General features: G+C 42.0%; 1 protein-coding gene across 3 annotated transcripts in view; it reads right to left on the bottom strand.

The window, feature by feature from the left end:
* Positions 1-4,581: 4,581 nt before the first annotated feature.
* RPRD2 (regulation of nuclear pre-mRNA domain containing 2) overlaps positions 4,582-13,167 on the bottom strand; it is an 86,166-nt gene continuing 77,580 nt past the window's right edge. The window contains exons 11-12 of one of the 3 annotated variants that reach the window (XM_057722153.1): positions 9,664-10,842; positions 9,300-9,523 (exon numbers count right to left, since the gene is read on the bottom strand). In XM_057722153.1, coding sequence (XP_057578136.1) covers positions 9,435-9,523; positions 9,664-10,842 — 1,268 coding nt within the window. In that variant the 3' untranslated portion in view covers positions 9,300-9,434. Of the gene's footprint in view, positions 10,843-13,167 lie in introns of all 3 variants that reach the window. The other 2 variants (XM_057722161.1, XM_057722144.1) reach the window with 2 other exon arrangements.

Raw genomic sequence — 13,167 nt, 5'->3', positions numbered from 1 at the left:
CACAATAAAAATTGAATCACAACCAGATTTATAGTAAAGTATGAGGGGAAATGGATTTGGTGACAGCTGTGAGGTTCTCAGTAATTCCCACTAGTCCCCTCACCTGGGGGTGAGGATGGTTGGAGTTGGTTCTCAAGTTTCCAATGGTGATGTTATCAAGGACTGTGGAGGAAAAGCTGTCAGAGAAAGATGTTTAATCTAAATTTTCCAGAAGTTCTGTCTGAGGGAGGCTGCAGTTGATCTGAGTCACAGGCACCAATCTGGATCTTGGCTCCATCTTCTGGTATGTGAGACACCCTGAAATACAAAAAGAAATAAACAAGACGATGGAAGAGGAAGATTACTTGCGTGTGTGTGTCTGGGAGAAGGTAGGGAGAATTTTTAAGTGGCATTCAGAAAGTGTGACAACAGGCAGAACTTTTCCCATGGCCCTGCACCAAAAAGGACAGGGGAGTGTTACACTGCAGGCAACAAAATGGTAGCTGCTCAAAAATAATTATTGACTTATGAATGTACCATTCACTGTATTGACTTGAAACTCCAAAAGATTCATATACTGACACACATCTTCTTCAATCATTCTACTTTGTAAGGATAGCAGAGAGATGGTGGAATAAGTAGATGACAGTTATGGTAGCCCCTGCACTCATCCCTCAAACATTTACTGACTGCTTACTGTGTGCAATGCACTGATCTAAGTGCTCAGGAGATGCCAATCAATCTACTACTACATCATCACCCATGTAACCTGTTTTGCAGTGGAGGGAGGAAGAAAGGAATGTGAAGTTATTCCATTCCTCCGTGTGACAAGCAAGCCAGCAAGCAGGCAAGTTGAGCAAGCTAGCTAAGACCAATGCATTAATTACTGGTTCTTCACAACTTCTGATCTGTGACTAGCATGTCTCCAGCCTTGGAATTTTAACTTATTAGCCTGCTTGGGAAATATCTATTCCTAAAACTGCTCTTACCTTCCACCAGAATATTACTGAACAGCAACTATGTGCCAAGTGCCATGCTTTGCTATCTCATTTAACTCCTAGAACCCCAAGTAGTAGCTCTTCTTACACTCCCTTTAAAACACTGAAAATGAGTCTCAAACAAGCCCCAGTCGATCTGAATCCAAAGCCTGTATTCTGCCATGCTGTGCTGTCTCTCAGGGGCCAGGACAATCAAAACGCATCATGTTTGGTCGCACAGCTCCTTTTTTTTTTTCTCTCTAGGAGCCTTTGGGGCGTAAGAGGTATCAAATATAGGATGGAGAGAAAGGTCCAATAAAAAGCCAAGAAAAGAGGCAAAGAAGCATCTTACCAAATACCCTCTATGAGATTAAGGTTAGGGAAAAAGAAAAGTTTAGAAAATAATGCCTAGAAAATGAAATAGATTTCACAGAGGTCTAGGGAAAGGGACTCCTCAGTAAGGGGCATACTAGACCCTTAATCAGTTTTGGGAAATTCTCAGCTTTACTCCAATTTTAGAATAGACATCCTGTTAGCTAACGCTTTAGTTGAGGAGGTACTGTTTTTATAATCTTAAACTATTTGTAAGAATTCTCTCCACTGAAGGCCAAGCACATTTCCCACTTGTTATCAGCATCAACACACACCTCCTCCAAATCTTAGATTTTACTTTTTTTTTTTTTTTTTTTTTTTTTTTTTTTTTTTTTGGGCACACGGGCTTAGTTGCTCCGCGGCATGTGGGATCTTCCTGGAGCTGGGATCAAACCCGTGACTTCTGCATTGGCAGGCGGATTCTTAACCACTGCGCCACCTAGGAAGCCCCAATCTTAGATTTTAGAAGCAAAATTTCCCTGCTCCAAAGAGGTAGGAAAGATACTGAAGAAAAAAAGAGAAATGTAAGAAGGTAAAATACATAAAGAAAGGTTTATATCATTCCCACCAAATGCTTTTGAGGCCCAAAGAACTAGCCAAGTGGCTAAATCTACAGTAGCTACTGTGGGGAGGTTAGGTTAAAAAAATTATTTTTTCCTTAGTAATGAAGATCTAGGATGCAGCCAAACTTTATCTCTGCTTTAAAGATGCTACAAAGTCCAGCCAACTTGCTGAGTAAATCAAGAGGGGGAAGCTTCCTACCCAGAGCATGGTGATAAATCGAACTTTGAATACAAAACTTGGGCTCACCTAAAAGTCTCTACTAACATTTCCATTTCCCAAGACATTTCTTGAGTCTGAGAAACAAGGAAACAGCCACCTCCACCCCTGCCTTTTAAATGACCCTGGTTGGTCAGGTCAAGACCAAAGGGAAAACATGAAGTCTCCCAAACACAGGAGCAGTGTCAACTTAAGTTTGATGTTGAAGTAGAAAAACAAAAACAAAGAGCAAAGTACTCTGAAAGAAGGCCCTAGATATATCTATAGATGGCTACATACAACTATGGTCCACTACCCAAAAACCAAGATTTCAAATTAACACTGCCCTTGACAATGATTTGCTGCGTAGAAAATGGGACCTTAAGTATTGCCTCATGCAGGTGCAAAGGATTCCTAGCCAAGGGAGGAGAAAACAGAAGGAACTGAATGCTCTCCATCTCCTTTGTACTCATTCCAACTAAAATACCCCAAGAAAAATATAGGAAGTTTCAAGTCTTATCTCCTTCCCACAGATTATGCAGCAAAGGACTTAATTCTCAAAAAGAAGGGGACTCAATGGAGAAGGGAAAGGAAGTAATGGTGCGGGGACATCTAATTTGCTAGGAATCCTAGCAGATCCAGGGTGAACTGGTTTAGTCAATACCCTTTGGAGTCAAACATGAAAAACTGCAGCCTATATTTGTTTTCTCTGTTGGCTCTGCTAACTGGCCCTTTCACCCACATTTGTGTCCTCAACTTTTGACTCTTGTCACAGTGATAATGAAGGGAAAGGACAGGAAAAAATAAAATGGAAGCATAAGGTAACTGTAATATCCGTTTCTAAATAGATCTCAGCCTTATTCCCCTCCCCTCAAACTTGTAACTATGCATTAAAAGGTTTCTTCTGCCCTCCCCCATCAGTCAGTCAAAAATAACTTGATATCTAATTTTACACTGCACTTGTTCCTTTCAAGTGTATGTGCTTCCTTCTACTCCTACATGGGGGGGAGAACAGGATGTTTACTTTGGAGCCATCTCACTTATGGGTGTCCCTCTTGCAGCTTTGTCTATGCAACCTCAGTGAGTTATTACTCAGCAATTGCGAACAGCAGCTGACCAGATTTGTCCATAGTTACTCATAAACAAGTATGAGAAACACCTCAATACCCTAAAACCCATTCAGATGGTGTTTGTGTTATTCTGTCTACATACGTGAGGGGGTAACTTATTCCTTCTATACCATATTGGCTTAAATAAAAACAATTTTGGGGAAGTTATGTACTTTCAACACACTCAGAAAGGCCAATGAGGAATTCTAAAAGCTGTTGTTTCCTTGGGGTGGAGACACGAATCAGGTGGGCAAGTCAAAGTCCCAAGCGGGACCAGGAAGTAAGGGTGAGCCAGATTCCAGAAGGAGCCAGTACAGTGGTACACTCTACCTGCTAGGTGTGTTCCTAGGCTGCTATTTCTGAAGCATCTGGTGACACATATGTAGCTTCACGTATTCAAGGCTGCTATTTAGAGCCTTCTACCAGTGACCCAACCTGGTCTAGATGCAGTGACTCTCTTTACCCCTTAAGCCAACATTCCATTTATTAAGCCTCACTGGGTTATGAAAAAGGTATGGGGTGAGAGAGAGGGGTTGAGTGTGACTTCTGTATGACAGGCTGTCAATATGCAAGAAGGGCAGATGTGGGCAAAGAATTGGCCAGAAGGATCCCTACCACCACTACCCTGATTCTATGCTTTAAAAATGCTTCTTTGCTCATAACTGTATAACTTTTTGAAGACATACACAAATTATCATTCATACGGTATACCCACTTCATTACCAACCACTCCCTGAACATCTTGATCTCACCCCACCCACCACCCCTTTCCAAAATTGAATTTCATAAAGAATTAAACAAAATCACAAGGCCATAAAGATCTCAAGAGGCTCAGACTGCCTTCAGTGACACTGAGTGCAGGAGTCAAAGGGGATGGCTGGACAAGATCAGTGTGAGGGGAAAAGTCAAGCACACAACAAAGGAAACCATACTTTATTAAACAGGAAAACAAAAACATAATAACGGGGGCAAAGAGATTAAAAGAAAAAAAAAGGGATGGCTGAAGAGAGGAAAGTGCAAGTGGTCACAAGGAAGGGATGAGACGGGTGGTCTGTGGCATCTCTGTTTGCCTCAGAACCATGCAGGCACACACAGCAGCCCCTCTACCCTCCATGCACTCTTAGACCAAAAGCCAATACGATTGCATCTTCAGAGGTATATCCAGGCTTCTCTTCCTGCATTCTGTGGCTGATTTCACCTTCAGCCCTGGACAGTCATGTAGGGTCTTTGCTGGAGAAAACTTAGGTCTTTCCAACCACAGGCCTGTTCCACAAAGCAGCAGTCTCACCTCCTGGAGAAGTTCCCTCCTATTTGCACTCACCAGAGAAGCCAGGGGCCCTCGGTCAAAGCCCCAAATCTCAAAGAAAAATGTCAAACCTTTAGAACTAGTTATTTTATTAAATGATATTAATACACATTTCAAAAGGATTTCATTGCTGTTGCCTCTAAAGTACTTGTTTTGTTTTCCACACTGAACACGTGAGAATATCAATCCAACATATCTAATTTTAATCTTAACAGGCACCCCAGCCCATTCAAAAAAAGGGGGGGGGGAGGGGAAGAAAAAAAGGGTAAAAAGCAGTAATTTACAGCGGCTTCAAAACAGTAACAGCTGAAGCTTAATTCTGCATGAACCAGTAACTTCAGGATTGATAGTGAGTATTCTGCAATTAGAAGTTTAGCATATTCACATTATCTAGATAGTTTTGCTGTACCATATATATCACAAACATTATATTCCTGGGATCAGAAAGGATAAAAGGCCTAGTCTCTTATCATTTTACCCTTCCTGGAAACAAACCAGATTCTATTTATTCTCAACTTTTGGGAGGGCAGAGGGGAGCAGGGAGAGAGGTTTCATCTAAGCTGACTGAAGAGTAAACTCTTACAAAATACTTAAGGACTCAATTTCTGATATTGTATCACTGAGTTTTAAGTGGTACCAGTGTATTCATGACCCCCACCCACCGATTCTCTGTCTGTGATTTTACAGTGAGCACCAAGGACCTTAGTAACAACTTCACATATTCTGCTTGCATACGAATCATGTCCTTGCCAAGACACACTATGCTATGCTTTCTTTAAAAAAATCCTGTTTATTTTTTTAAACTCAGGTTGAAATACAAAAGTCAGAGCATGGGCATGGAGTTTTAAATCACAGACACAGAAAGAATAAAACCCCTTTGTTTCCATGTAACGAATACCAGAATTGTCTTTGTCTTTGTTTCACTATATCACATATATACATTGTTGTCTTCATTTACTGCTGTAGAAGGATTTCCTTAAAGTTAACAATAGCTGACGGTCACATACAAATCCTCACTTCCATCCTGAAACAAATGCATTGAGGATTTTGTGTCTTCAGAAAACAAAACACTCCACAAAAACAAAAAACAAAAACAAAAAACAAAAAACAAACCCCACCCTTAAAAGTCCATCTTTTAAACTGTACAACAAGGTCTTCCTTTCATGTATTAGCTATCATGCTTTTGAGGACAATTACCTTGCCCCAACATTCAGGAAGACACTTTCCTGACAACCCCACATTTTCTGATGAAATCAAATGTTCAGAGAGCCTTTTCAAGTAAACACTACTTTTAGCTTAAATGAGAGCAGCAGAAAGAATTCACATTCTTTTATTCTAGAATAAAAAACATCCCACTTAGTTTTCTGCAAAAAACAAAAATCTAACTCAGTTTTGAGTCAAATAGAACTCTCCTTTTCCCTCCCCCACCCCACCCCCACACTCTCTTATACTTTTCTCTAAACAAATGTCTTAGGACTCAATATAACTGTACTGTTTCTTTGCTTTGCTACACTATATACCCCATCCCACTTACAAGATCATGGTATCATGCATTTTTTAGGGGGAGAGCTATAGGGCAGAGAGGCTTGAGAAGGTCAAAGAAAGAAAGAACAGTTGGCATAAGACCAGAAATGCATTAGGAAAATGAATGACTTGCAGGATCCTAACCACAGAAAACATGTCGAGCCCAAATAAATAACATGGAATAAATTACACAAAACTCCGAAACTATGATGCACACCTGGTTTAAGCTGCTCTTTATCTGAAAAGCAAGTTTATTTTGAGACAAAGAATCATCTTTTGCCAGTACACTGCCCACTCCTTCCCATCTTTAATATTTCACTGGAGGAATCCAAAGCAAACCCCATACTTCCTATAGAAAATACGAACCTTTGCTAGGATTTCCTTTTCTTTTATGCATATTCTTTTACTCACCTGGCTGGAGACTACCAGTGTGTACCCTGGGGTAAGACACTAAATAAAAAATAGTAGTAAAGCAACATTTGCTTTTCAGTGTCCCTAGATATAAAGATATAAACATTCAAAATGCAGTGATTGTCTTTTTCCCAATACTAGCTTGTAGAAATACAAATAAGAAGCCTTTCAGTTCAGGGAGAAGAAAAGCACTTCCTTCTCATGTAAAATGACTAAGGGCAGAAACATTATTTTCTATTGAGAGTGGGAGGCGAGGTTAAGGCTTAAGCCTTGAAATGTGACAGGCTGCTATCTGTAGAGTGGGGTAAATTTGAATTTATCAGGTCCTCCTGTTTCTCTGTAAAGATACCTATAATTATATCCACTTCTCACTAAGACAGATCTAAAGAGGTATAATATAAAGAAAAATGCTACTGAACTTCCTCCTTTGAAATACCAAGATGAATACAGGACTAGGAAAAGGAGAAAAGAAATTTAGATAAAGACAAATTTCCCTTTCCCTTGTAGTTACCTTTTGCTGAAAACTACCAACAAATGTCACATTAGGGAGGCACCATGGTAAAAATGTCTACTTCATATTAAAAAATAAGGGGATAACATTTGATAACATTTCAGTTACACCTTTGTATAAATTGTCAACTGTAGTGACTTTCTTTCTGGCTAAAGTACAAGTGAAAGCTGAGGGAGAAAAAAGTCAAGAAAGAAAAGCCGGAAGCAAGAGCTTGGTGAAAGACGTGTGAAACTACCTCAGAAATGTTTCCTTGTTTATGACAGATGAGCAGGTCACATCATACCATTAACAGTTCCTTTCTCTAACTCTCTATATTGTAGTTACTCCTTATTTTAACCTTTAATTTATATCCAGCCCCTTTTCTTTCACTCCAAGTATAAAGAGGAAAATTTTTACTAGGATAAAATGAGGTCCGTATCTCCTCAAAGTTACTGCCTGATGGTACTTTAGAAGAGGCTGACTTAAAAAAAAAAAGCTTTAGATTTTAGGAGAAAGGTAAAGAACTCAACTTCAACATGCCTTTCAAAACAAAACAAAGCAAAACAAAAAACTTGACAGGTTCAAGGTCTCCCACATTTCCTCCCCTGAAACAGCTCTTGGCTGTCAGCAGGCCACAGAGCACACAGGGGAGAGAGCTACACTGGTTACAGCAGTCACTGAGCTGGAGAGAGACGGGGACAGGAATTCTTTCATCGACTACTTGATAAGCCAAGCCCAAAATAACATCCCAACATTGCACGTTATTATCTGTACTGATGGAAGTTTTATTTCAAATGTAATAATACTCTTCAATAGATGGGGTAAGATCTGTTTTCCTCCCAAACCCTCAAACCCCCAGCCAAACGAAGTGGCTTTGGTTGTTTCTCTGCGGCCCCCCCCCCCCGCCCCCCTTAAAATACAAACAACTTCCAGAAGGTAGGTATAAGTGCCGTGGCAGGGAGGACTGGATGGAATAATGAAATGTAAGCAAATATGACCTTTTAATTTGGAAGGGAGGTCTTTTGTCATAATAGGAAAAGAAAAAATAAATCAAAGGAGGGAAAACAAACAAAAACAACAACAATAAACCAAACTCCTACTTCCAATTCTCTCTAGACTGTTCAAAATGCCTTTCCCTTAGTTTCCATCAGTACCTGGGAGGGAAGAATGGGCGTTTTGGTGCAAAGAACGGAGGGCCCCTAGCGAAAGGTGGCCTGGGTCTCTTTAAACTGTGAAAAGGGTCTCTGCTGAGAAAAGGTTCCCTAGGCCGAAAGTCTGGCCGGGGACTCCGCAAGATCATACCACTCCGGCTGATGGCGTCTCTGTGTGAGGGCCCCAAAGGGGGGCCACCGCTGCTGTTGCTGCCTCCCCCACCTCCTCCTGCATGGGCTGGGCCCAAGTGCTCCAGAGAAAGGGAGGGTAGGCTCAGGCTCTCACGCACACGGCCAAGGCCAGGGCCGTTGAGGTCCCGTTGGGTGGGGCCCCCGTGGTCCCTGGGTCCTGGGAGCACCCCGAAATGATCAGCCAGGGTCCCTTGAAGGAGGGAACTATGGTCCTTGGGAAATACTGCCACAGCCCCCGCCACTCCGTGCTCTGCCAGTGGTGGGGTTGGGAAGGGTACAACCCCAGAGTGGTCAACTGGAGGTGGAGGAGGAGGTGGAGTAGAAAAAGGGACGCCACTCCCACCACTGCTGCTATGCTCCCCAGGGGGTGGAGGAGGGGGTGGGGTGGGGAAAGGAACTCCGCTGTGCTCTCCAGGAGGAGGTGGGGCAGCATGGGCCAGGGCTGCCTCCTTTGTGAAGGGGTTCGAAAGATCCACAGAGGGTAGATGAGTGGGTGCATCTCGAGAGAAGATACCACCATGATCCTTAGGAGGGGCCGGTGGGGCAGATGATGGCCCCACTGGCTCTCTCTGGAAGGGTGTCCCATGTTCCAGTGGGGACGGGGGGAGATGATGCTCAAATGTTGAGTTGAAACTGTTGGAACGAAAGCTGCCGACACTTTCCTGAAACTGGGGTGCTCGTTCTTTGTATGGTGCTGTTTTAAAGCCAGTGAGGCCTCCGCTGCCCCCACCCCCAAGGGATGTCAACTCAGAGGCACTTGAAGGGCCATTGTCAAAAGAGCTGCCTGAGGTGCTCAGATCAAACCAACCCACCCTTGAAGCCTCACGCCCATGTCCTCTATTTCCCTTCCCAGGAACTCGGATGGACTCTACAGTCTGTATTGGCTCCCCTGACATCCTCCTATTGGATGCATTATGATAACCCAAGGTTTCTATAGGGGCCCCCTTTTCTTCCGTACTGTCAGGCAAGTCTAAACATGAGGAGGAGACTCGGGTCTCTATGCGGTAGTGCTCTTCTTGTTGCTGCTGATCAGTGGCTGTCAAGCCGGGCTGGGTGAGGTTTGAGAGACTGACACCATCACTTGAAGTGCCCTTGCTGGGGGCCTGGCCAAAATGTTTATCATCTGAGGGCTTACGTGAGGCATTTTTAAGCATATTCTTAAACTCAATTGTCGACGTGGTGGATATGGTGGAGGCCAGGACTTTCTCCACGCCTGACGTGGGTGGGTGGCCCGTGGGAGCGGCAAGGGTATTCTGCGGAGAGAAAAGGGAACGATGTGGGACTGGGTGAGGAGAGTCTGGGTACTGCTTCTGTGGCAAACTGAGATGCACAGTGGTAGACTGAGACAAGCTATTGTGGTTGGAGTCAGGGGTAAAAAATGAATCATTCTTACTCGGTGATGGTGACCGGTCAGACCCAGGTTCATTCCCTCTTATGCTGAAGGCACCAAATAGCCCAGGGGAAGAGAGACGGTCACAGTTCTCACTAGAGTCCAAGAGCGCCCTTACAGATGGAGGGAAGGCAGACTTTACCCCAAATTCTTGGCCCCTGTGGCTATAACTGGACAGGATTGGCTGGTACTCAGTGGTATCAGAAAGCTTGCTTGATTTCAGGATAGATTTGGCTGGTTTCTTCTCTAGGTTCATCATGGCAGAGGGTGGAGGCCCTGAATACTCAAAATCTCGGTAATCTTCATCTTCCTGGAAAGAAGTATCTGGATAGAACTTCTCCTGTGAAGAGTCCATCAGGGAAGATGGTCTCTCCATTCCATCAGAAGGCTGCTTATAGGGCGATTCACTGCCCAGACCAAAGGGTCGATATGTAGGTACAGAATTGGAGAGCTCCCGGGGGTAGCTTTCCTCTCTCCCAGGGGGTGGTGATCTTGTACTGCTGGGTGTGGAGGAACCAGGGCTAATGATCTTAGAAAGCAGGGACATGGTGTCTACACTGCTGGATGTGGGCTTGTCCATCATCTCATCCTGGGTGGGTGTCCCACTCCGTTCATCTCGCACAGGGGTTCCATCAATGTTGTCAACTGATGTGCTAGTAGGGCCACGCTGGAATTCTGAGGGATGGCTTTCTGCTGGGGCACTGGATCCCAAACTGCTCAGGATTGGGATGTTTAAGTTTAAGCCACTGAAACCAGGATTACCTTTTAAGAAGTTGTGGATCTTCATTTCCAGGCTTGGGGAAGTGGACTCTGACTCCAGCTTTGGCTTGGAGATCTCTGAAGATTGGCACATGGCAACTTCAGTAGGTGGGGCAGCAGGACTAGTATTGTGGGTACCTGTAAACCCCAGAGTGTTGGATGGCAGCTTAAAAGTAGAGCTTGGGAGCCCCGGGCTTTGCCCAATTGAGGCCTTGCTGGCTGAAGTTGAAGAGACTTCAGAAGTTGATGAATTAGGAGAATAGCTGAAGCTTTTGGGAATGAAGGATTGGGTATTGGAGGGCAGATTTCTTCCTTTTATGCTAGAGACTGTGGTGTTGGCAGGGGAAGCTGAAGTGCTCTGGGATGCAGCTTCACTGGATGGAACTGGGTTCCCAGTAACACTCTGAAGTAAAGATGACAGGCCTGTAGAAACAAAGATTAGAGGAGTTAAAAAGAACAACTCCCTAGCTTCCAATGAAAACAACATAGGCTAATCAGATATTCTCATTCACTCCAGTGGGAACTACAAAGACATTAAAATATGAGATCAAAGGAATCCAAACCAAACAAGTAATGGCTAAATGTCACAGAAAACACTGGGCCTATTTATCAATATAAGAAGAGCAAATTACTGAAATGTTTCTAGTAGTCATGAAACAAGTCCAACATGGCAAAATAAAAGGCAACAGGAAGGGGAGATTTTAGTGTCAGAATCATTCACAGTTTAAACAAGACAAAGCAGGAAAAGAAAGGCAGCAAAATTATTTTTAAAATAACACGTTAAGCCAGTATTTCTTAATGTTTGGTCTATGGAACTGTTTCTCTAAATGCAAATAGATATTCTGCCCTATCTTTCCTTTCCAACCTCCACAACTGTCTCTAATAAGTACACCATTATTCTCAGGAGAGAAATAGCAATATGCAAATTGCAGGAATTTATGTAAACTGGCAAGCTTTTTTCAAGGAGCATCTCCTGCCAGGCTGGTGTTACCTTTGGGGAAACAAAGCTTTGGTTGTAAAATTTTTAGCTGTAAAATGTAGCAATAATAAATATACAAACATACACCACAAAGCTTATAGAGCGACACCATTAGGGTACTGATTCTTTCACAAGAAAACACAATCCCCTTCTTATAGCTTGGAAAATTCAAAGATTATTGGTCTACTCGGGCTGACACTGATGAGATTCAACCCCACTCACTGACAGATAAAACCATAGAAGCACTGAGAAAGAATTCTTTGAGGCAAAGGAAGGCTGAAGTTCAGCAAAGCAAAATTCTAGTGTAGAAAACTGCTTGGAGAAATACTTGATAAAGAGATAACAGAAGGTCCTTTAAATTCAATCATATTTTGGAAAATTTACTCAATTTCTAATCACAAATAAAAATTTTATGTACACAGCACCTGAATTTATAGCTGTCAGTCATATACTAAAACTGTTCCTTCATAATGATATGTGAAAGAAAATATTTCATGATACTTCAATTAATGTTTCTTCAAAATTTCAATTCTTATCCTTATTTGTTAAGAGATATAAGGACTTATGGATTTTAAGGTTGCTCCATCCTTGCAACATTTTCAAATGCCATACACTGCTAAATAATGATGTATGGCTTTTATTATTATCCAGTATTTGATAATGGCCAAATAACTGAAATATTGCTTATTTCAGTTATTATCTTCCTGAAAAAAAAATCCATGTTTCGTTTCCGAAAAGCTCCCTGGCTATATAACTTTCTCCTTCCTAATGGTCTGATTTAATTCTCAGTAGTAACTGTTCTAACTGAAACCAGAAGTCTTCAAGCACTGGAAAGTGATAATATGATAGCATCATATGCTTTTAAAAGATACGTCAGCATAGATGGGAAATAAATTCTTCAAAAGATCATTTCTTTAACATAGATACTACTCAAATTTCTGGTAATGGGTGAAATAGTCTCTTACCACTAAATATTACTTTTCTTCAATCTTAAACCATACTCTATGGCCTCTGCCCATTTACGTCATTCTTTTGTGTTGAAAATGTGTCGGTAAGGGCTGTGGGTGACACATTCAGAGCAAAGTTCTAAGAGATTTCCTTTATGGTCTCTGAAGAAATGTATCTATTTAAGTTGCCGGACATAGTTCTTTTAAAAGGTAAGGAGAATTCCACTTTCCATAAGGAACTGAAAGGTGATAAACTGCCCTGTCATTCCAAAAAGCTTGTTTCCTGAGATTCCCACTTTTCATTTTTTCACAACACACCTAGTTCTGTTCAAATTTTGCCTGATCAGAAGGGCCATATGATACTGTTTTAACAATCTGCTGAAAGAAAAAGCTTCTTCTTTAAGATCTAAGTAGTATATCTGTATAAGAAGTTAAAATACAAGTGAGTTCAAGATTTTTTACTTTAACTATAGGATGGTGATAGAAGAGGGACTAGAAGGGAGAAATCATAAACACACCAATCTCTCAAACTAATTATCCCTGAAATTAGCAGTATGAGATGCACTGTAGCACTATCATTATTTCTTTTGCTGGTGCCAATATGTAGTAATAGTATTTAGTTATGTGTAACAAAATTCTCTTTTATTGTAAGACAAAGCTCACTTAATACAGTGCTTGGCGGGTCCATTTTTGGAACAGTTTAGGAAATAAGAAAATTAATAGATACCTGTACTGCTGCTCTCTATTCATATAAAGAAGGATTTCAGCACCACTGACACTTTGGGCTGGACGCTTCTTTGTTGTTGGAGCTGTCCTATGCAT

The sequence above is a fragment of the Hippopotamus amphibius genome, chromosome 1 (genome assembly GCF_030028045.1).
Source record: "Hippopotamus amphibius kiboko isolate mHipAmp2 chromosome 1, mHipAmp2.hap2, whole genome shotgun sequence".
NCBI classification, from domain to species: Eukaryota; Metazoa; Chordata; class Mammalia; order Artiodactyla; family Hippopotamidae; genus Hippopotamus; species Hippopotamus amphibius.
Note: the sequence above shows the minus strand (reverse complement) of the source record. Positions and strands in the feature narration are given on the sequence as shown.